At 40.2% G+C, this 24,421-nt stretch overlaps 2 protein-coding genes across 9 annotated transcripts; one reads left to right on the top strand and one right to left on the bottom strand.

The window, feature by feature from the left end:
- The first annotated feature begins 341 nt into the window (after positions 1-341).
- ythdf1 (YTH N6-methyladenosine RNA binding protein F1) lies at positions 342-9,736 on the top strand. Of its 6 annotated transcripts, none has more exons than XM_080294934.1 (6): positions 342-750; positions 1,121-1,148; positions 1,660-1,745; positions 3,016-4,629; positions 8,039-8,083; positions 8,205-9,736. In XM_080294934.1, the coding sequence occupies exons 1-6, from the start codon at positions 721-723 to the stop codon at positions 8,217-8,219; spliced, it is 1,818 nt and encodes a 605-aa protein (XP_080151060.1). In that variant the 5' UTR covers positions 342-720; the 3' UTR covers positions 8,220-9,736. The 6 variants fall into 6 exon arrangements, with proteins under 6 accessions (XP_080151060.1, XP_080151059.1, XP_080151062.1 ...); XM_080294933.1 differs by having other exon boundaries at positions 343-750; positions 1,651-1,745; XM_080294932.1 differs by lacking the exon at positions 342-750 and adding an exon at positions 774-921.
- Positions 9,737-13,957: 4,221 nt separating this feature from the next.
- Positions 13,958-24,411, bottom strand: LOC145422738 (voltage-gated purine nucleotide uniporter SLC17A9-like). Of its 3 annotated transcripts, XM_080294476.1 has the most exons (14): positions 24,275-24,411; positions 24,019-24,178; positions 22,913-23,110; positions 22,645-22,784; positions 19,738-19,837; positions 19,525-19,649; positions 18,012-18,108; positions 17,792-17,888; positions 17,611-17,698; positions 17,475-17,509; positions 16,931-17,046; positions 15,561-15,616; positions 15,445-15,474; positions 13,958-15,350 (listed from the first exon to the last, which is right to left on the bottom strand). In XM_080294476.1, the coding sequence occupies exons 2-14, from the start codon at positions 24,141-24,143 to the stop codon at positions 15,181-15,183; spliced, it is 1,377 nt and encodes a 458-aa protein (XP_080150602.1). In that variant the 5' UTR covers positions 24,144-24,178; positions 24,275-24,411; the 3' UTR covers positions 13,958-15,180. The 3 variants fall into 3 exon arrangements, with proteins under 3 accessions (XP_080150602.1, XP_080150604.1, XP_080150603.1); XM_080294478.1 differs by lacking the exon at positions 17,475-17,509 and having other exon boundaries at positions 24,019-24,366; XM_080294477.1 differs by lacking the exon at positions 17,475-17,509 and having other exon boundaries at positions 17,025-17,046; positions 24,019-24,366.
- Positions 24,412-24,421: the final 10 nt, after the last annotated feature.

Here is a 24,421-nt window from a genome sequence, read left to right as displayed (position 1 = left end):
AGAAACATTTTTGTCATGCATATTTCAGGATTCCGTAGCATTATCTCAAATGGTTCGACTTAACTAAAAACGTCCGAGAAAAATCCAAATAACTTCTGAGAAATGTTTTTATTTAAATTAACTTAATTTTTGACCTATGATTAGTAAGTTTTAAAAAAAATCGGTGGCAGAAAAAAAACTTCCATTCCTAGAAAAAATGTTTTCTTAAAAAGCCGTAATTAGAATTAGATTCCATACCTTTAAGAAATGATTTAATCAATTAATTTATTTTTAATTAAAAAAAATGAAATTAATGACATGAGCTCGCTCTGCTACTTCTGCTGCTAGGTAGCCTTGGACGCGTTTTTCACATTAGCGGCGTCATTTCCGCCACGCAGACCCCGGATGAAGCTGCCGTTTGGGGCAAGTGAAGCAGGGCCACCGAGGCTGGTTGGGTTTTAATTTAGCAGAGAGGGGGGTCGGAGCGGATCGCAGCCCCGCTGGATTAATGTGGACAGGGCAGCGCGGAGTGCCAGCAGGGCTACGAGGAGCAAACAGTCCGGGTCGAGTAGAGACACCGGCTAAAAGCTGCTGCTAACTCTGTTTAACTGTTAGCAGCAAAGTAACGCAGAGCAAGCAGCCAGCTTCTCCGGCTAATAGCCTCTCCACACCGCGGAGTGTGCAGCTTACACACGGCACGTCTCATCGGAGCTCCAGTCTAACACAGCACCTGGTGAATGAATGATGTCTGCCGCTAGCATTGACCCTCAGGTAAGCAGCAAACAGGGGGATACCTTCAGCTTCGGGTTTATATTTCTGCAGGAAGGAGAGATGAGCATGGTGTGCACCCCTCTCTGGAGACGATGCCCCCGCTGCAAGCTAAGGATAGCTGGAAAACTACTCACTGCTGGTAACAAACCAAGGCCTGGACCACAGCTCCCAGTGGGTATCAGAGTGGCCCTAACATACCACATCGCCGAGCGCTGATGCTTTTTATGTGTCAGTGAGGTTTTTCGGAGGAAATGTCTGAATACATCTCAGTGTGAGGCTAGGGTGATGTCTTAATGCTCTGAATTTTCCAGTCGTGACCCACACAAGCTCTCTCTCTCTTTTTTTTCATCCTCCCAAAACGACTGATAAGACATCGAAAGGACAAGATGCAAGCAAAGGTAAGAGATGATGGATCTCTAGATGTTTTCTGTATCTAGAGGGGGACAAACTGGCCTGGCAGGCTTATTACTGAGTGCATCACCACCTAATATGGAACATGTTTCTGTAGCGGTTTGTAATAGTGATAACCACTGCAAAAATCTTTTAAAATTAAGGTACCTCACATATTTCAAAAGGTCAGCTCCTAAATGCTATATTTATCAATCAGGAAGACAGAAAAATCAATTTTAATTCTCGGTACTCATCATTCACGTTGACCTCCTCTCATTTGTCTACAGCTGTGTAGCACAAAGTGCACATCTTTTGGAAACCTATTTGTACATTTAGAGTGAATACATGCTGGTGTTTAGTTTGTATCATTATTAACTGCAATGTGAATATATCATGAGGTGTCATAATATTAAAAACGGGTATTTTTCTTTTTTTTTAGCTTTGTTTTTTTTTTTCTTTCAAAGTGTGTGTATAAGTTCCCGTGTGCAGCTTTGATTCTATTTATTGCAGCCTTTTCAGTTTCGGTGCAGAATGGCTCCCTCCATCAGAAGGATGCTGTCCATGATAATGACTTTGAGCCCTATCTTACCGGCCAGTCCAGTCAGGTAGGAAAACTTTATTGAATCCCACAGGGGGGAATTCACCTGTTACAGCAGCTCAAAAGTAGTGATGAGATGGAAAGCACTGAATAATAACAATGTAATATAACCAAACTAGTCTTTGAGTTTTAGGAAGTAAAAGAATTAACATATGATCACATTGGTTAAATATACATGTGCGCACATATGCATGTTCGATCTGTTGAAAGGGAAAACAGTGGGGTCACTGTTTCTTTTAACTTTTTGGAGACCTTATAAATAAAATGATTTTAGGATTTTAAGGTTTATCCTCTTATAACTTTGAATCAGTGTAGCGCTGGGCAGTATGACCAAAAAATCTGGTGAATTTTGTTAACATTATAAAAAAATATAAAACTCTTTAATGTCATCATTAAAAAAGAAATAAAATAAAATGAAACAGCACGACCAAAGGAACAAAAAGTCTGATCTTAGACTCTCATACCTAAAAATAGTATTTGGACTATACAGTCAAAACTAATATAATTTTTTTGGGCTGCTGTCTTTAAACAATGATTGTTTAGCTCATTAGCATTAATGTTTAAATGCAGCTTTCAAATAAAAACCATTTGAAATTATTCTTCCCAACTTTGTGGCATAAATTGTTCTGTCTCTGGGTAAAATCGCCAGTTAGCCTTGATTAGCATATTTTCTTCCCATCATGCTGTTCAGTGGTGTCATTAAGTAAGGTTTTCATTGGAATTGAATAGAGGGACACCTCTGGTTGATTGGTTCAGAGACAAAGTTATAGAGGCAAAGTTGAGATGGTTTTTGGACATGTGCAGTAGAGGGATTGTGGCTAGACTGGATAGATGGGTTCTGAATATGGAGCAGGAGGAAAAGACGAAGAAGACAGTAAAAGAAAGAGAATGTAGTGACGGAGGACATGCAGAAAGTTGGCGTGACAGAGGAGGATGCTGGTTTGTTTTGTGACATAATGTTTGCTTTGTTCAACAGCGTGACCTGTGGGTTTATAAGTGGTGTTTCCTATTATCACGTATGAGTCATGATTGCATCCGTGAGTCAAGTTGAGAAGAGGAAAGTAAAATATCTCAAATTCAACAAAGCAAAATAAAGTACCTTACTAAAAGGCGTACTAAATGGAGTGGAATCAGCACGACAATTATCAGGTGATTAAAGCGGTTCAGTATAACAGAGTGTAAGGTGTAGGGGACAGTGGAGTGTGGAGAAAAGGGTGAAAGAGCAAAACATTTACTTTGATTTTGTTAAAAGGATCTTTTTCTGTTTCTTTTTGCAGAATAACAGTTATCAGTCCATGACAGACCCTTACCTGTCCAGCTACTATGCCCCCTCTATTGGATTTCCTTATCCTCTCAGTGAGGCTCCTTGGTCTACAGGAGGTGATCCACCGATTCCCTACTTGACACCCTATGCCCCGCTCAGCAATGGAGACCACCACTTCATGCACGACACGGTGTTTGGGCAGCCGGGCGGGCTCAGCAGCAGCATCTACCCTCACAGGTTTAACTTCTTCCCAGAGAATCCAGCGTTCTCTGCCTGGGGCACCAGTGGTTCTCAGGGACAGCAGACTCAGAGCTCAGCCTACGGGGGGAGCTACAGCTACCCACCAAGCTCACTTGGAGGCACCTTAGTCCCTGATGGCCAGACAGGTTTCCATAGTGACACCCTAAGCAAGGCCCCAGGTATGAACAGCATAGAGCAGGGCATGTTGGGCCTCAAAATAGGCGGGGACGTGACTGGAAGTGGCTCAGGTGTGAAGAGTGCAGGCTCCGTGATCGGTGGCAGCGGCAGTGTAGCGGCTGCTGTTGCCACAGGCAACGGTGGCACACCAATGGGAATGCCCCCTCCGAAGCCGACATCGTGGGCTGCAATCGCTAGTAAACCTGCCAAGCTGCAGCAACAAAAGACCAAGAACAAGCCTCCTATAGTCGGAGGACCTCTGCCTCCACCTCCCATCAAACACAGCATGGACATTGATACGTGGGACAATAAAGGGACTGTGACCAAGATGGCCCCTCCTTTACCCCACCACCACCAACAGCACCAGCCCCAGCTTCACTCCCATGCTCCCAGTCTCTTGCCTCCCCTTCAGCAATCCCTGCATTCTGCCCAGTCCCTGGTGCAGCAGATGACCCTGCAGGGTCCGCCTCCGCCTCATTCTTACCAGAACCACAACTCTGCTCCCACACCTCAGACCCGCTGGGTAGCCCCACGCAACCGCAACTTGTGCTACGGTGGAGGAAGCTTGGACAGCAGCGGCTCCTCCAACGGCGGTGGTGTTGGTAATGGAGGGGGTGGGGTGGGGCCTCCAGACCTGGGATCAGAGTCCCACCCTGTGCTGGAGAAACTGAGAGCGGCCCATAGCTACAACCCCAAGGAGTTTGACTGGAACCTGAAAAACGGCCGCGTGTTTATCATTAAAAGCTACTCCGAGGACGACATCCACCGCTCCATCAAGTACTCCATCTGGTGCAGCACAGAGCACGGCAACAAGCGCCTAGACTCAGCCTACAGAGCCATGAACTCTAAAGGGCCCGTCTACTTGCTGTTCAGCGTCAATGGCAGCGGGCATTTCTGCGGCGTGGCGGAGATGCGCTCGCCGGTGGACTACGGCACCAGCGCAGGTGTGTGGGCGCAGGACAAGTGGAAGGGCAAGTTTGATGTGAACTGGTTGTTTGTTAAGGACGTGCCTAATAGCCAGCTGCGCCACATCCGCCTGGAAAACAACGACAACAAGCCGGTCACCAACTCACGTGACACTCAAGAGGTTCCTCTGGAAAAAGCAAAGCAGGTGCTCAAGATTATTGCCCAGTACAAACACACCACCTCCATCTTCGATGACTTTTCCCACTACGAGAAGAAGCAAGAGGAAGAGGAGGTGGTGAAAAAGGTAGACATGTCTTTGATATTAAATACAAATGAATGAATCTGTTAAGGTTTTGCTGCTGCTGTATGAAAAAAGTTAATGTGGGGGAAGAATGTTTTGTTCACATTTCTACTAAAATATCTTCTTTGGACCCTTGCTTTTCACTTTTGTTTGCACACATGCTCTACAGCATGTCCTGTGTGTTACTAGAGCTTCGCAATTGATCCGATTTTAATTTCTTGTGATTAGCAAATCAAGATAATCAAGAAGGTAATAAAGCCGCTATTTAAATCCATGTTTTCAAAGTGGGAAATCATAATGAATAATCACGATCTCAGTACTATCATTAATAAATCCATCCATCCATTCGCTTCCGCTTATCCTTTTCAGGGTCGCGGGGGGCGCTGGAGCCTATCCCAGCTGTCATAGGGCGAGAGGCGGGGTACACCCTGGACAGGTCGCCAGTCTGTTGCAGGGCCAACACACAGGGACAGACAACCATTCGCACTCACATTCACTCGCACATTCACACCTAGTGGCAATTTGGATTAATCAATTAACCTATCCCCACAAGTTGCATGTCTTTGGACGGTGGGAGGAAGCCGGAGTACCCGGAGAGAACCCACGCAAACACGGGGAGAACATGCAAACTCCACACAGAAAGACCCCGGCCTGATGGTGGAATTGAACTCAGGACCTTCTTGCTGTGCGGCAACAGTGCTAACCACCGTGCCACCGTGCTCATTAATAAATCCTTTATTTAAAGACCTTCTCTCATTGAGGTGCACAAAAGAGTTACATTATTTAGTTCAAGACAGTTTAAGACAGACAGATACAGCAACACATTATTCGTTAATGTGCAAATTAAGAACAGCACCTACAATAGCTGTGACAGATACATATAAATAATCTGTGTGAAAATAAGGGTACAGGTAATATTTAACTGCCCTCTGGGCACTGCAAGTGCTGTGTTTTAAACAAAGAGCACATGCGACCAGGTAATCTTTGCAGCACAACCTTGCATGGAAACATCAGACATTGTTGCTGTCATCTGCTATTTAAAGAAGACCATCTCACTTTTGTCTCCCAGTGATGCAGTGCAGAGTGAGAAGGCTCAAAGTGGCCAAAGAAGCGCGCACATAAACAGTATCACCATACTCGAGCCTGTGGGTACATGCAGTGAGTGAGAAACAGGATTTCTTTCTTTATAAAAATACAGTTTTTGTCTTTAGTTTTCTTGACAGGTGTTCCTCACGGGTGTAAAAATTGACTAGAAAATTTGGGATTTTTTTCCATAATCGAGCAGCAGTAGAACCTGTGCAACTGCAGTCAGATCAGGCATCAAACGGTTTTAAACCTGCCAGCTTCATAGTTCCAGGTCTGCGTGATGTCTGATAGTGCCTGTTTGAGAACAATGCAGGTAACTGTCCTGTGAATTCACAACAAGCGAGTGGGCGTCATGTGTTCTGCCTCCTGCACGCTCTGTTCAGTCAGCTCTCTTGCCTAAACCAAAAATAGTATTTCCAGCAGTGAGAACCCATCTGACGCAGGTTATTTCCTGCTGTGTGCTGCTTGTGAGAAAGGACAGCTCTGCACAACGCTCAGACCTGATTCTGGTGACGGTGTCTGAGGTTCAGGTGTAAAAACTGCTTCAGATAAAAACTACAACACCCCTACCATAATCCTATTGTAGACTTACTTTCTTACACATGGATTATGCCTAATCCTAGACTAAATACAACTTCCTATTGTAGTCGACATTGAATTTTCTTTTTAGATTAGGACTGCGTTCAATCACCGACTGCGAAACCGACTCTTAATGTCTTACAGCAAGGTGCTCAAGGTTCAAGGACCTTGAACCTTGAACCTTGTGCACCTTAACCGACTCTTAATGTCTTACAACAAGGTGCACAAAACGTGTACTTGACCTGATTTATGATGTTGCCTTATATGGAGTTATTTATGTTAACTAACCATAGACTTTATATAAAGATGGACATAGCCACATAATATTACCTGAAACTAGTAACTGAGCCCATTAAGTCATCAGGAACAAGTCAGAAGTGACCATATTTAGAAAGTTGCATGCTGAGTTATCAGCTAACACTAATCAAGCTTGATTTGTGAGTTGGTTGATAAACTATTAAGGTTTGAAGCACAGGTGCATTTATCTATACTGATTGATGTTGTCTTTTGGTGGCTACAGATGCAGCTCATCATGAGTTGTGTCATAGATGAGAAAAATACAAGTAGACATGTATAGTAGGTTAAGTGGTGATTCTGAAATGGTTGTGGGTGTGAATGGAGACCTGTTGCTCTTGGTTAAACCTCATTTATACTTCCCTGTTCACCCGAGTCCCAGTTTATATAAATTTCATCATCAGATGGTGAGCGCAAGATTTCATGTGGATATCCATGTTTTTTTTGTTTTGTTTTTTTTTTTGTGTGTGACCATGGGGATTTGCATGCACCTCAGGCGGTGTACTTCAAAAAAGTATAACTGGAACGACTACTCAGCCATGAGGCTTCCACCTGTGTCCACAGTTAGTTTGTCACTAGTTTATCAGCCCACTGATAAACTAGTCGCGCACAAGCCTATTATTATGTATTGCGTAAATTATGCTGTAAAGATTCATGGTTTTTCCTGGTTTTTATTGTGGATCATAATACCTATTGCGTGGTAATTATATTTTAAATAAAAGTTTTGTTGCAAAATTTATAGCATTTATGCTACAGTCCCACTAGTGAAAACAGTGGTTGGAGATCCCAACACTACCAAAATTATTGCCACCCATTGCGATAAGCGTACTCTGAAGACTCGCACTAAGTCTGCAGCACTTACAGTAACTGCTGTCTTCAAAGCAACTTTGGTGCCTCGAGATGGTGATTTAAAAATCAATGAGAGAGTCGGTGTGCTGGTCTCAGTTGGGTGAGGTCAAGCACAGCGATTTAACTGCATAATGACACAGGTGTTTGGTGACTTTGCATTTTTATAGGAATACAACCAGAGCTAAACCAGCTGATTCAAAGTCTTCTACTGCAAACAACTACGTTGCAGTCAAGACTCAGATTGATTGTAACATGTAGGCAACCTGTGTGCGTCTATAAACAGACAGCAATTGTTTGCAAACATTCAACAATCTCTCTGAGTGGTTGCAATTGTTTGGAGACAGGCTGCCTGCCACCAGATGAGCACTTCTAATGAAGTAAAGGGAACTTCTTGTGATTGAAATTGGTTGCCCAGCGGTTCATCATCCTGAACCTCTGGGCATCCAGACTACTTGCAACTGGTTGCTGACCGTAAATCACCAAGCAACTACTGAATTTTTCTAGTCGTGAGGAGATTTCTACTCCAGTGTGACTGAGGAGATGCTTCCTAGCATAATTCTCTGCTGAGAACTTCATTAAGTCTTCATGTGTTTTTTTCTAACAGAGCTACGAGCCTGCCTCAATACAGAGTCGATCCCGAATCGATCAGGTAAAGCTTATCTTACTTCTTTCTCTCTCAGGTGGTGTAAAGTTGGAATGAGAATATGAATTCTGTAGAAACATGGATAACGATTCGTTTGTTTTTTGTTTTTTTTTATTCTCTCTTTCAGGACCGTCAGAAGTAAGCTATAGAAATCTCTTCTGAAAGCTCAGCCGACGGTTGTGTTTGAATGGACATGCTGAAATCTAGGTTTAAAAAGAAAACACAAGGACACCAACAAACACAAAAAAAATATCTGAAAACGAATATTTTTTTTTTCTATTTAATTTTTGCGACCAAACTATTTGAGCCACCGGTTCCAGTCTTCAATATGCGTGCAGGGATGAAGCTCGTTCCACCAGATGAATCGCTTCAATAATATCTATTTTCTTGTTTTTTCTGTATTTTTTAGCCTTATAAATCTCTATCGCTACCCTTGAACATCTGAAATTGGTAACTAATTCTAAATATCTGCACGTCTGTTTGGAAAAATCTCTCGACAACATGCTGCTGATATTCAGTGACTGTTCACTTTGTGGTTTGTGTGTTGGAGAAATGTTAAGTGCTTGTATTGCTTTATCTTAATGAGTGAACAACAACTTTATTGACAAATGTCTGCTATCTGTATGTGGCCAGTTGTATTTTGTATTATCATAAGACAAAATAATGACTTCTATCATGCCCCCTCCTCCTCCTCCTTCTGTTTTTTTTTTTTTTTTTTTCCCCTCATGTGAGGGTTCTCTGAAGGTTTCTATATGCATAGACATAATTGTGCAAAGGTGGTGGCATTAGAAGGCATTAATATTATAAGAATATATTGAAGGATGTATCACCAGGTTTAACGTAATGTTGAGAAAATGTGCGATTTTGTCATTACAGGGTGGAGCCGTAACGTTTCTTTGCAGCGGTAGTGTGGAATATTTTTTATTTCCAGTACTGTACCTCAATTTATTTATTTATTTTTTCAAGCTAGAGATTCAGGGAAAATAAGTCTGAAGATCAAACGCTCGTAAAGGTGGTCCTGCTCTCACTTTAACGATGGAAATTCAAATAATACTGTTTAAGTTGATTTTTTTTTTTTTTTTTTTTTTTTAAATCAACACAGGATCTGCTTTCTTTCCCCTTTCTCTGTTTATGAAATTCTGGGCAATGTAGCATGCACTGCTTTTAGAACTCAAGCCAGGCCCGTCGTTTAGTTTTATTTGTTCTTTCTTAACATTATAATAATCTTTTCATCATTTCCATCACTATAACCTTCATCCTCGGAAAATGTAAGCTTTAATGTACTGGCATTTCTAACTGAGATCGCCTCAAAATGTTTAACTGTAGCATTATACTTAACTGATTTATTGTCAAGTGTATGAAAACGCAGAGACTAGCCTATATGGTATATGTTTGTGACTTTTTTTTTGTTATTTTCTTTTTTTAATTGCTTGCTGTATTGTGTGTGGATATGGGTGTGTGCGTGGGTGTGTGTGTGCGAGTGGAAGAAAAAGAGAGGGACTGTGGAGCAATCAGAATTATATAATGGTATTGGAATATAGAAAATTTATGCAAAAAAAAGTTTTAAGTCACCCTTGAATTAAATATCTATTGTATCAGAGGTCACTATCACATTCTTAGATTTGATCATATTCATTATTAAAGACATACTTATCTGTTGTTTGTGTTTCTGTTTTTATGACCATTCAAGGAAGTTTGTTTCTGAAAAATAAAAAAAGTTGCCACAAAAGCTTCGCGGACAAAATTAGAACGTCTCAGAGATCGATACGGCACGTCTCCAGTTGAGGTTCTCAGTCACTGATCATGGTGACGGTAGGAAGAAAGAACTCTTCTTTAACAGGAAGTGACCTCCAGCTGAAACAGGCACATGTGACAAGTTTGAGAACAGAAAGTATAGTATGGATGCTTGTTTCCACCAAAACAAAAACTTTTTCTCCTGGCACAGTTAAGTGAAAACTTCTTATATTATTTAAAATTTTTGACTATATTTTTGACATCTCAACTTTCTCTGATATTTTTACTAACTCGAAGTTTTGACTTAGGAATAGCAAAAACAAAAAAAGTGTTAAGAAGAAGCTTCCAAGTGTAGAGACTTGCTTGTTGCATTGATTGTTTTCTGGAGGAATTCCATTTTATAAAATGTTGATTAAAATAATTAATTGCAAATATTTATTTATTCAATGCTAGCTTTGCATCATTCAGTTTTAAATAGTCCTTATCTTATATTGAGCATTAGCTCTTCAGTTCACCCTCTGAAACAAGGTGTTTTAGCTCCCTGCTTCTAACTCAGCCCATGATTTCAGGTAGCGAGGAAAAGAGCTTAGTGGCTTTACTGACCAGAACAGAGGCACAGAGGAACCATAGGTGGTGCTGTGGGAAATCAGAAAAGCATGGTTCAATAACCATTAGGACCATAGACTGTATGTAAAAGATGAGCGTAGCTTTCAGGTCACAAAACTGAAGCCACAGCAGAAATACTTTCAACCTTCCATCTTTCTAATGAACAGCAGGGGGCAGCATCTGTAGTTTGAAAAGGTCCGGTTACATAAAAGTCTAGCAAAATTATAAATTTAACTTGTGACCTCAGTAAACACTTTCCTAACGAGTTTATGGCCTCCGGCACCAGTTTTACTTAACACAACATAAAGGTGATTTTGTCTGGTTATTATTACAGCCAGAAAGGATGACTGCATGGGGTGTGCTTTATTGGCTAAAGACTCCCAGCTTCTCCTTCAGACACACCTCCGATCTTTACAAGTTCATGTTTGAATCAGCAAATACATTATTTACAGTATATCAGCTGCTTGTTATCTGATGTCTCCATGAAGATCACTGGAATGCAGAGGTGTTTCCAGGATTTTTTTTAACGAGAGGACCCAAAAACAACAACATGAAGAAATCAATATTTAATCAGATGAAAATACAGATGCAGGAAATAGTCACAAATTTCAGGGTCTACTGAGGCAACTATTACCACTCTTGTAAATCCTATATGAGTAGAATACAAAAATCTAAATCACTGTATCATATGTGTGATTACTGGATTATAATCTTTGCATAATACTCATACTCATAATACTTACATTCTATAGGTAACGTCATCTATAGAATTACAGCCTAACATCTTAGTAGAGTTTTATTTCGTTAAGTAATAAAAGAAATAATGTGATAAAAGCTCTAAAATGAATGGTCTGAAATACAAAAATCAGTGTTTTTATTTAAGCTGTAGTTCAGAAAAGGAAAGTACCCGTAAATAGTACTGGAAGTATAATTACATTAAAATCTTTTCTTAATGTGGACAATGTGATTCAAATTTATTTCATTATCTGCTTGGTTGTTTTTAAAAAATTAGTTTTCAGTTAAGGTATCAAGTGATAAAGCTGTTGTACTCTTTAACATAATAAATACAAAGCTCATACCAGTTTGCGTCATGCTGTTTGTGTTTATTTTCCTCCTGAACACAGTTAAACACACATATGAGGACTTTATTGACATAAAGTAATGAACTGATTCATCCTCACTGATAGGAAAGCAGCGACAGGCTGAATATGAGTATTTTGTGGTTACGGGTTCTTAAAAAAATACTTCTAAACCGATAGAAAATGAGATTAAATGATTTTCTATTACTCGTGGTTAATTTTTGATCAAAAGCGATGGGATGAGAAGCAGCAGATGCGCTCCCTCCTGTCTCAGCAGCCCTCCGTCTCCGTGAATGATGCGGGGATGGTGCAGAGTTTGATTCCTCTCTTGGCATTCACCGCGTGCCTTAATTGTATGGCTAATAAATCAAGGTCCGCCGTGAACACGAGGAGCGGCAACCCTGGCTCCCTTATCGAGGAAAGTTGGAGCTTCTGACCGTCACAGACAGAAAAAACACACAAATAACCCGACAGGCCTGAGCGCCATCACTCTGCATCGCCGTTTACATGTCTTGAAAATATGACCTGAATTTCACACCAACCATCAACATAAATTAAAACACATCACACAATGCGCGCCTTCGTCTTCTTTCCCTCCTGCGCGACCGTGAATTATCAGTCCATCGTCCCCGGCGCGTCTTCATTCCGTGACACAGCACCTGTCCTGTTTTATTCTCAGTGATGGATGTGTGGAGGTGAAGCAGGCCAGACAATGCCGTCCACAGTCCGAGGCGGGCGGGCAAGCCCACTGGTGATGCTCAGCCAGGCTTTGAGTCAGAGGAAATAAAAACCTGCGTCAGCCCCCCGGACTCCGAGGTTTAAGTATCTGACAGATATTTTCGGTTTTCTGGATATTTCACATTTCTCTACAGCAAAAACCGCCCCCGTCCTGATTTGCGTGCGTCTTTCATATCCCGGTGTTCACAGCTGAAGCAGTAACGTCATGACGTGGATCCGCTATGAGACGCAAAGTGTTTGACCCCATTAAAGCGTCTACAGAGCGTGTTAATAAAATATATGGACCCGATGCCGAGCGGTACTGCAATGTTTTCATTTCTGTGGGCAGGAAAAGATCCGCATGCGCTGACCAGGGTGCTGAAAGCGGACCCGCTGGGAGTCAGTTAACCACACAGGAGCCTCTATACAGCTTCATCCCCTAAATATATTCAATCTAATAGTTTATAAAGTTGTATTTTCTTCGCTGTAACCGCATTAAAATCACAGAAGAAGCTGCTCCTTGAGGACAACCATTCACACATCCTATAGACAAATGCAACTTTTCTAATTATGCAAATAATGGAAAATGTCACGACTGTGATAAATAACGAAAATGCATAAATTACAAAAATGAAAACATAAAATATGCCGTTTCGCAGCATTTGTGCAACACATGAGGAACAACGGCTATCAGTGACTCAACAATGTGCATTTTTAAGGGTCTGATTCCCTTTCAGGATACAGACCGACAGATAGAACTGTCCATCATATCTATGAAACCTGAAATGGAAGAGAAATTAAAAAGCGCAACAATGGTCCAGTTCCGATGAAGCTGAAATATATAAACTCACCGCAGAGGGCGCCTGAACACGCCGGGTGAGATCCATTCACAGATACGTCACTAAACAAGAAACAGAATAATGTGCAGCTCATTCATCAGCAACAAGAATTATTGATTTTCATATTTGCGTCACCAACGATCTTTTGCCTTATTTTCTTTCTTCTTTATTGACATACAGTACTTAAATGTATTAGATCACCACCCAGTGTAAGGTTTATGCCAGAGCTGCCTTAAATTAACAGTATTGGTAATTAACAAAATCATTTTTATATTTTTGCAATGGTCGGTACAAAAACAATAGTTATATGATATTATATTGTTATATTTATTGCGGTTATCCGTGGATTTTCAGATTTACAGTGCTGATTTATAGCTGAAAATGATAAAGTGCATAGCTGTTATGATCAAGCTGCCAAATTACAGTTATTTACATGCATTCATGAACAATTAAAAATAACTTTAGTTCTTGAATGTTATGCTTTATTAATTCCTGACCTCCAGAAGTCCAGAGTGCCCGCTCAAATTTAAGCATAAAAAGGTAAATTTACTTTGCTATTGAATGTTAAGGTAACTTTCTGAACCAAAAACACTCTGTTTCAGACAGGTTTTGTTCTACTGGCTCTCTATGATGTCACAGAGAGCAATTATCTCAGACACAAGATGTGAAAACATGTTCCACACACCTGCTGTTTTGAACTCATGTTTGTGTGGGACAGCCAATCAGAAGAGAGCTGACTTTAAAGCGGGAGGACCAATACAACTGCTGCCTTAATGTGTTGTGGCCCTTACGATATTTGAGAGAGGCACCATCAATCAGAGGACGCCCTATGAGCACTTGGGAACAGTGAGAAGGAAAGACTCCCTTTAAACAGGAAGAATAAAATAAAAAGACATGTATGCCCCTTTATTTATTAAATTTATATTTTTATTTATGGAACAAAAAAAATAATTTTTTTTCTTCACGATAGAAGTGGACTTTTGTAGTGCACTTTTCCCAATTTAAGCCTGACACATTAAAAAAGTAGTTTTTATGTTACTTTTTTTACAAGACTAAAAGTTCCTATACAAGCCATATACAAGCCTATGCTTTCAAAAAAGTACTGCAACATTTTTACAAACCAAATGACACATTATTAAAATCAGCTGAATACACATTCCTAATATTGTAAACCAATGGTGAAAGTAAAAAGCCACTATTATGTTTTAAATAAAACCAAATTTAAATAGAAACTAAAGGAAAAACACCCACAAAACAAAACACCTTTTTGTAGATGTTAAATATCAACAACTGCACAGATCAAGTATAAACATTTAAAACACTTTTACGACCCAAACTTTACAGCACCATTGAAAACACCTGAATAAAGATGTTTATAATGTCATTATAAATACATATAAAAGAGTTGTTTTATTAATCCTGCTAAAGTTTAACATTAGGTCTTCAGTGCTGGTTAAAACTAAAGTATGCAACATTTAAACAAAACAAAACAAAGGAATTACAGATAACCTGAAACTCCTCCTATAAGCTCCTCCCACTAGACAAGACCCTGAACCCTGATCTTCCAGGTAAAAGTCCTTCACCTGATGCATACTCTACCTGTTTTTATATACACTTTTTTGTTACCTGTTCTGAAAAGATCTGTGATTGGCCGAAGTCTCCCATCACATATTACATTTTCTATTAAACCCTGAAAGCAGCCCAGGAGTCCAGCTGCCTCTCAGAAAAGTTTAAATAACCTGACAGGTTATTGTGACAAATTATGACCTCTATACCCTCTTGATGCTCTACTTTCTAATACACTAAATCTGCTGCTTAATAATATAATATAATATATTATTTGGTAAGAGTGGCTAAAATTATTTTGTCAAATAGACAAAGTTTTCGACTCATATGCACACAAAATTGGGGGGGGAAAAACTGCACGATAACTAAGGACATGTGCTCACCATTCAAAGGCTGCACTGCAACTATCCAAAAGTAGAACTTTAAACATGGCCAAACATACATACAGATAAACATTTTTGTGCGATGTATTGTGTATTACCTGATTCATCAATAAATAAATAAATAAATAAATAAAGACTAACATGTTCTGAAAAACGTAATTATCATAAATTACTCTGGGTCATATCTCAATAATCCTGGAATACTCCACTAGGTCCACACGGCGAGCACCTCCAAAGATGAGGAAGACACCGAGACCCGTGGCATTTACTAAAGTGATGAGGGCAAAGACCACGGACCATGACTGTGTGACTTCAATCAGGTATCCTGATAAAGACACCAGCACCACCCCTGTGAAAAACAGAAAGATATCAGCCATCAGATATCACCCCCTGTGCTCAGCAATGTACACTTCTACAGTAAAGGTCAGACTTTGGCTACATACCCACAAAAGAGCCCATCATATTCATAAAACCTGAAGCAGGAAAGAAAATTTTATTAGACATTGAAAAAGCCAGACACTGGGCCAGCTTGAAGAACCTAAAAACCACAGAAACTCACCAAACAGGGCGCCTGCACACGATGGTGTCAGATCCTGTACATTCACAGAAACACCACTAAAACAGAAAAATAAGAAGCAGACGAATTTGAAGGAATTTTAACAAAGATTTACAGCAGGAGCAAACACATCAGCTACTGTTTAAAAACAAACTATTGTGATTTTTTGGTTTTTGCTTCTTATCCAGTATGATAGGATTTACCACATCTGTTGCTTAGAGGGAACTAATGTTAAAAAATAAAAACTAATCTCACAAGTATTGTTTTTAAGCAATCATCTATAGTTGAACTTACTGAACAAATTAGATTTGTGGGGGGTTTACTTGAGTCTTTTGTGTTATTTCAATGAAATACTGTGTTTTGATAGGTTAACTATGGCTTTTCATTGACTTCTCTTGACATAACTTTTACAAATTCATTCTAAGCACTAAAACCCAACATGAAACTAAACAATAAAAACTAACAAATACAACCTGGTACATTATCTGGTTTTTGTGTGTCACAAAGCTTTGCTGTCAAGCACCAATATTTTTAAATAAGACACCAGCGAGATGCAGTGTTGTTCTGAGTCACATGGTAATAAATGTGGGCACTGTAGTTTATTTTGAGTCACTGTCATGCTGTTGCACCAAATGTGCCTTGCTACTGAAAACAGAAATACATTTTGAATTTTCAGGACCATTTGCCGAAGACCTACAACCCAGCTGACTCACAGAGCCACAAATCTATTTTTTTTCTTTCTTTACTGACACTCTGCATATACAGCATGGCCCACATAAGATTCAGTGTCTAAAGCTGGTAATGGGCTTTGGGCTGTGTATTAAAAGGTGTTTCTACTGAGGGCAATTAAATATGCTGTGTTAACTGTTGAGTGTGAAGAAAGTGTTGTCATGACTCATCTTTTAACCAATTTTAGCACTGAAAATAAATGACTTTCTCTGAATATTTTTTACCCTTTCTAACAAATGTCTCTCCACTCTTTGGCAGGAAGCCACTGCAGTAATGGTGACTTGTTTACTTCTGATACTCTCGTAGATTCATATAAGTTACAATAATCCAAGCATGAGGTGACCAGGGCATGAACCAAGAGACCACTATCTAATCTTTCTAGAACACACCCCTTTCTTTCTCAACACAGCACATAAGTCCTGGTTGATGGTTTGGATTAACAGGAGTCATTTTCCACACAGAGTCTACTGACCATATTATAACCTATTCTCATCTAGCGTCAAAAGCAGCACTGAGGTCAAGGAGAATGAGGATGGTGAGAAAGCCAGGATCTGATGTGAGAATGAGGTCATCAAATGTAAAAAGTGCCTGAGAAACCTATTAGTAGCTGGTCTGAGTATTTAGTATAAATCGGACATTTTTACCCGCTGGTGAAGGTGGTGAGACCCACAGCAGCACAAATGTAAATCACAGCTGCAGGAAATGTGACAACTCCAGAGAGAGGTAAAATAAACATACTTGATACTCCCATGGCAAAAAACTGAGGATCAGACAGAGAGACATACAGGTGAGTATTTAAAGGCACAGTCCACAGGCTAAAGATGAACAAAAGTGACAGCCGGGTGAGCAAATTTCTAATGGTTTGATTATGTCAATACTTAATGCAATGCACATGTTCATAGCTGTACTTCAAGATGGTCAGAATAATAAAAGTGTGCACATAAAGAACAAGCGTTTGAATTTTTTTTGTAGTTTTTACACAAGTTTACACTTACAGAGCAGATAATGCAGCAGTAATCTAGAGCACTGGCATATAAACAGTTCTATGAAAGCTGCCAGGCTTGTAAATACATGTTTAAAACAGACTGCATAAATTCCCAAAGAACACTTCAGTAACTAGTCAGGACAAATCTCTCACCGCACACACGCTTTTATCAGTTCAAACAACAGCTACGCTCTCACACTTACCTGCATTATCTTTCTCACAGATGCTACACCATATCCTACAGATACCAAACCAGAACATTTCATACATCTTTAATAAAACATATTCTAACTGCAACATAACAAACATCACAGTAGAAGAGCGACCTTTTTTTGATACCTCGGTTAATGAGGAAATCTGAAACGTATCCTCCAACGAGTGCTGATGGGATTGCAGTTAGCCATGGAACAACATTATAGACCCATCCCTGCAGGAACAGACAGCTTCAGAGGGTTGTCATGTAGGTCCAGGAAACAGTGCACCATGCTTATTAGCTAAGTAGCAGTAATGGTGGAAATACCGTGGCATGAGGAAATGATTCTTTGAAGTATGTTGGCAGCCATGATAACAGTGTGTAGGATGTGCTGCACATACACATGTGAGCAAACACCATGGCCCTTAGAGAGAGAAGAAGATAGCGACCAGAGAGAGAGCAGAGGAGAGAGATGCGGTGAGGCTGGGAGACTCGCACAAATATGAGGTGGTAATTATGAAAAAATAAAAGACTTTATAAGCTGTACCAGACAGGCGGCTTCTTAAAAAGGCTCAGCCAGGGTATTCTTGACAGACTCCACTCTGAGTTCTTCTTTGTTTCCATCACCTTTGGGGTAAGTTCACCTAAAACATACACTGAGCATGAGCTTAAACTACCATCTTCCATTACATTTGAGATTGATAGAGATATAAATATATCAGTAAATAAAACTAGCAAAAACGCTTTAAAACACATCGGTCTTCAGCACCTGTGTTTCATAACAAGTGCTGAAGACTGATTTCCATAAACTGGCTAACTTGCAGAAATATTTATTTTCAGTGTTTCACTACTAGACCTTCATCAGGCAAATTTTTATGACAAAAAGAAGCAGTGTTATTAAGGAAATGGCTGGAATCTTACAGCCAATCACCTTCCGCACCATAATAAATAGAAGAATGAATGCAGTGTAGTGTGTCTATTACAGGACTGTCACAGAGGGGCGTAAAACTATTCATGGTTTCTTTCACAGCTACAGCCAAATTAGATTCAGCTGTTAACCTAACATTAATGTCGACTGTTAGAGGAAGCACAGGCACAGCGAGTCCATGCAAACCCGACACAGAGGGGCCTCACGTGCAACTGCACCTAATATCTCTCTTCAACACAATATTTAAATGTTTGGGACAAAGACATAGCAGGCGTTTCTTCAAATTCTGTTTGTAGCTTTCAGTAATTTTGGAAGATTTTAAAGTATTTTTAAACACAAGAACTGAAGAAAAGTAGCTCGAGCTCTTTAAAAACAAGGTTACATTTATAAAGGAACTTGCAGGGATGTATCATTTATCTGCATAAGTGCATATAAACATAAAGGCCCATCAAATCAAACATATCAAATCAGACAGTTTGTGGAACTTCTAGATTAAAAAAAATCTCCTAGGGATCACCAGGAGACAAATATATGTCAATCCAAAAAAAGGATCCCTATCATAGAGACGCCAGATTAAAAGTCCCAAAGTCATTACACTTAAAGTCATTAGACATGAATTTATACATAAACTTTTATGCCAGTGAACTCAGGAAATGAGCAGCTGCCACAAACAGCTTCTCCATGCACCACTTTAGCATTTGGGCAACTGATTCCTATCATGATGTTTTTGAATCTACTCCTAATCTTCTGTTTTTAATATGAGCTTTGATTTTATTTTCTAATTTTCCACTTGTAATCACTCATTGGAATGTTTTTCAGTGAACAGACTTGCTAACAGACCTAGGGTGAGATTCAGACACTTCCTGAAGTACATCCAAGAAACCGGAGCAAACCACTCTGTGTGGATGATGGGCAGCTTTCAGAGGCAAGTGCCGTTTCAGGGAATACATTCAACCAGCCAGGTACAACATAAAATCTGGGATGGAACTGTGACACCAAAACTGCTTTTGTTTTCTTTAAAAAGTGATTGAAAATTATAAATAAATAAATGAAAAAATTTGAACTATCTGTCAAAGAAAAACAGTATATTAAGCCTCTTTGTTATTTAAGAATACATGATTCACTGCTGTACCTTTTAGTAAACACTGCCAAACAATGAGAGCCCAGAGTCCGGACAGGAAACCAATACTGTAGAACATGCTTTCCCAGCCATAGCGGTCGAGCATCAGGGTCCCCAACCCACCAGCTAACAATGTTCTGAAAGAGAAACAGAGATCAAGACAAAAGCATGCCATCAGAGATAAATGTATATTCATATGTCAGCTGTTATGTGTGTAAAACATACCCAAGATGTGTACCGCTTTGCAATGTGCTCATTAAAAACCCTCTCTCCCCTTCCACAACACGCTGTGAGCACAGGCTGGCCAAAGATGGGAAAAAAACACCTGTGAGAAATTACAAGACACTTTAAATTCACAGAGTATTCACCAATCAGCTACAACATTAAAAGCACATGACCACTGGGCGTTTCCCCTCTGAGGTGAATTCTGGTGTTTGGCATAGGGTGGTCAGGATCCTTTATATCCAGGATTAGTGTTGATAGCATGCGGCACATATCAACATACAGGAAATGAAGAAAAACTCTGGTGTTATAGTGGTGAGGGCCACAAGCCAAAACATGTCAGTCAAACAATAAAGTAGTGTAAGTGTGGGAGTATTAACCTCTCCAGACTTTGTCCTCTTCCTCTTGGACTGGAAGCTGGTGAAGTTGCACCCACAGTTGTGCACACAAAAGTTCACTACATTTACAGTCAGAAAAAGGACTGCTGTCGTTTCAGATCTATTATACATGTATGCTAGCCAAAAAAAGACACCTGCAGAACCCTGCAGAACTCGGGGGAGGAACTTGTGAGCCTGAGCTACCCCATCTACAATATGTTTAATAAACCTGGAGAACTGAAGGTTTTATTTGAAGGACTAGTTCAGCTTGTGGTCAGATATGGCTGCGCTTACTTTTGGAAAACTTATGCTAAACATTATGAATCACATTCCCCGAGTGGTAGCATGAAATCTGTACCAGGAACCAGCTTCCTTAAACTAGAGCAAGCTCAACATGCATCTGTCATTGTAACGGGTCATAGCCACGCAATTACTAAAAACAAAACAAAGCAAGCAAAAGAAAAAACACCATGTTGAACTTGTGTGATTTTACTCTGCCTGACAAAACCAGTATGTTGGCATGGCTACACTTGAAGGTTAATGGCATTAAAATGGCACAACACTCAGCTGGATATGTTTTGTACTTTTTGAAAGTGAAACCAGCAACAAGTCAAAAATTCTGTTTGAAAATCTGCCTGCTCGCACTTCTGACTGGGAACACTCACTTCCTAACATTTATGCTTGTTGCCTAGCAACTGCTCTCAGTCAAGAGAACAAACAAACCACAAATTCCCATTTTTATACTTTGGTTTTGAGCAGCTAACAAACTGGATAAAACAACTTAATTGCTGCAGCTTTTCGCTACTTGGAGTTGTTTTCATCACACTATTTATGCTGCTCATCTCAACAGACCAGTCACAGAGTTGTGATTTCATAGTTGCAGCTTGGAAAAACAAGACTAAAGTGTGGCTCATTTTATAATATAATATTTAAAGATACGATTGTTTTATCCTTTTGTCCACCACAAAGAGCTTTAACCCATGGGACTGAGTTCTGTGTGTCAGAGGAAACCAGAAGTATAAATGTGGAATTAAGCTGTGACCTCGGTAAACACTTTCTTGATTGCTTAATGGGTTTGATCACTGGATTTAGGCAAAACAGGATAAAAGATTGGGTCTGTTTTGCTAATTATGGTCAAAAAAGATTCTGCAGAGCATGCTCACTGAACTCTAACATGCGACGTCTTCTCTTTTATTGTTAGAGCCACAGCTCGCTCACCAAGTTTGGGTTCATAACACCAAGATGGTAAAAACACTCAGCTCCACGATGCATGACTAACTTTTGACTCATAGGTAGCCTGCTCAACCAGGTGACCTGTAGCAGTGTGCCCATTTCTGAAAGCTTTTCTTCTTTTTTGTTGGAAACTTTTGACATCACAGTAACATGATTGGTCATTTCCCATGATGGCCCAGGACTACCATTGATTACAAAGTTATGATAACATCACCAGCTATCAGATCCACCGTCCACCAACTGACTGTTTCCAGTCTCTCTCACTACTTTGTATTTACTGAACAGGCATCAGAGTGTTTTTGTCTTATTCAATGTTCAGCATGAGACTGAAGATGGGCAACAAGCTTGGACTGCAGTAATCTCCAGTGAGTGTTCTCTTCAATGCAGTGATTTGCTGGAAAGCATTAAGAGGGACTAGGAAAGACTGGTTAGGACAATGGGCTCTGCAGTTATGGCATGCAGCTTAAGCCCTTGCATCAGTGGTTGAAAAAAAGAACTAAATAGACAGCTGTCTGTCATGAGCTTGCTCAGTAAGAGACTCCTGTGGCTGTCTTGTACTACTTTGAGATCGAGGAAGTCTTTTGTCTGCTGGGCTGTCCAACTCTTCAGTGCACCACAGAAGGGGAGACAGATCAAGACACTGACTTTTCAGCCTAACTATCTGCAAAGCAGCGTAAAACTCTTAACCCTGGCTCGATTTTTTCTCTGTACACATGCAAATTTACACTTTTTCAGTTTAGTTTAATTCAGTTGCCTGTGTGAAAAAGACAAACTGGACTTCTTCTGTCACCAAAGAGGCTTCTTTAATAAATCCCTGGTAGGGGCCGACCCCTTTGGAGGTGGTCCTGAGGGTTGGGTCATTAACCCACTATTGATCATGTGATTTACACGAGCCAGTGCGTGAAAAAAAGGCATGGGTCATTATCATCACCAGGGGCAACTATGTTTTGGCTACCCACAATCCATGCTTGAGATTGTTTCTTCCACTCGCACCTTGGTGACCCCAACAGCTCACAGGATGGTGGGGTGGGACAATGTCTCACCGAGGTTTCATCCGGTGACAGTAATGATCCACACCGTTTTTCACACTTTGGCCCCCGTCACGGGTTTATTACCTGCCAGTTTTTGGAATTGACATTTTTGCACAGACAAGTTTTTAATAAATGTGTTGTTTTATATTGTATTGCTTTGCACCGTTATGTATATTTTTTGTGTTTTAATGTAAAGTGCTTTGGGATTTTGATCTGTATAAATGAATTGTACATTCTTACTAGAACATAATCACTGGTAGAATACTAACCTTGTGATATTCCCATGAGAAACCTGGCCACAGTCATGAGAGCCAGGGTGTGAGAGCCAAGATGGGCCAGCAGAGGAGTGCCAGCTGTGATCAGAGCCCATGATGATGCAGAGAAGAACAGGACACGCTCTCCTCCCACTCTAATAAACAACAATCATTCACAGAGCAACATCCTGAAACTCAAAATCTAACTTCACAGTAAACAGACCTGGAAGGTTATTTGCTCATTAAGCGAAGTCATGTGTGCTTTAACGCATCACATCCTTACCTGTCACTCGCGTGTCCTCCCAGGATCTGTGTGAGACAGTAACCCCAGAAGAATCCACCCAAAACCACCCCGGAATCAATTTTACTCCAATGAAACGTAGCAGCCATTGAGACGGCGCAGACAGGCATGGCCATCCGCGCACAATAGAGGAAGCAGGTGCCCATAAACAGCATCACGATCCATTTTCGAGCCAGGGATCTGTAAGGCAAACAGCTCTTGCTTATATAGTCAGATTTTGCAGTAAACTGCTTCCAGCGAACTGGTTGAGCGAAAACCAGTCTAGTGATGTCAGCAGCACTAAACAAAGAGTCTATAGCCACTGTGTGCACCTGCACTTGGACAAATGCAAATGCTCATACTGGCAAGTAAATATCCTCACAGAGATGGTGTTTGACGTGCTGGTGTGATAATGTTGGTTTAGTGCTTTAACGTGCTAATATTTGTTAATTAGTACTAAACACAAAACACTCCAGAGGCTCATGGACATCTCAATATTTTTGCAAGTAAAGCAAAGACAAAAGTCATTACATCTCAGGTGCAGCATAATTCTTTATACAGGGCTTCACAGCAGTCTGTGCAATAATCAAGAAGTTTAAATAATATATTTAAAAACACTGATGTCAATTTGTTGGTGCTACATCTAGTTGGTAGATGCTGAGAAACTCCACTTCTAAGTGAAAAATTTCACTTGTCGGTGATAAAATTAAGCTGATGTCTTTAGCAAAATGTAATCTCAGTTCATCTGGGAGTTGCTGAGACATTTGAGCCTGGACAAAGCCAGATGAACATGTAAAAACACACCAAACTAAATAACATACCTAAAAAAGGTAAAGAACTACCAGTACCTTTGTTTTCACTACTACTGTGTATCATATCGGTCTTTACATTTCTAGTGAATAGTTACAGTACACATGTAATTTCTTTTGTCACTTAGTATCCAGTTGCCATTGTTCTTATAAAAAACAAACAAAAAAAGGCATTGTGAGTTAAGACAGCCATTTAGTGTATCAAATGAGTACATGTTTCAAGTGAGCTCTCAGTAATACCCTGACAGACTACAATCTAGTCATTAGCTGTTTTCTTAGTCAAATCTTTTGCTGTCTCACCTTGGCCATAGGTTTCGGTCTCCCGACTCCTCTTCTTTACATTCATCAGGCTCACAAATCTTAGGATCCAATAAAGAACCATTAGAGTCCTTCTTGTCGGCTCCTGATGTGTGTTTGTCAGCCATTCAGAGAACGCTGCCGTATCTGTTATCTCTGCAGCCTTTCCGCAATAAAGAAGCGTCATTTAGCTGAACCTCATAGCCTCAGGCAGATGAGCCTAACAGGTCAAACTTGTTTGAAGAAAACTCAAATGCACCTGGTTGTGATTTGCAGTGCAGACAGCAGAGGTCTCTGGTGGTTTTAGTGGATACAACATTTGCATGTTTCCCCTATAAAGGGCAGATGAATTTCGATATGAATTTTAAATCAAAATCCAGGTAATTTAAAATCTTCAATGAACTTT

This window comes from Astatotilapia calliptera, chromosome 20 (assembly GCF_964374335.1).
Source record: "Astatotilapia calliptera chromosome 20, fAstCal68.1, whole genome shotgun sequence".
NCBI classification, from domain to species: domain Eukaryota; kingdom Metazoa; phylum Chordata; class Actinopteri; order Cichliformes; family Cichlidae; genus Astatotilapia; species Astatotilapia calliptera.
The sequence above is the reverse complement of the archived record's forward strand: the minus strand, read 5'-3'. Positions and strand labels throughout refer to the sequence as shown.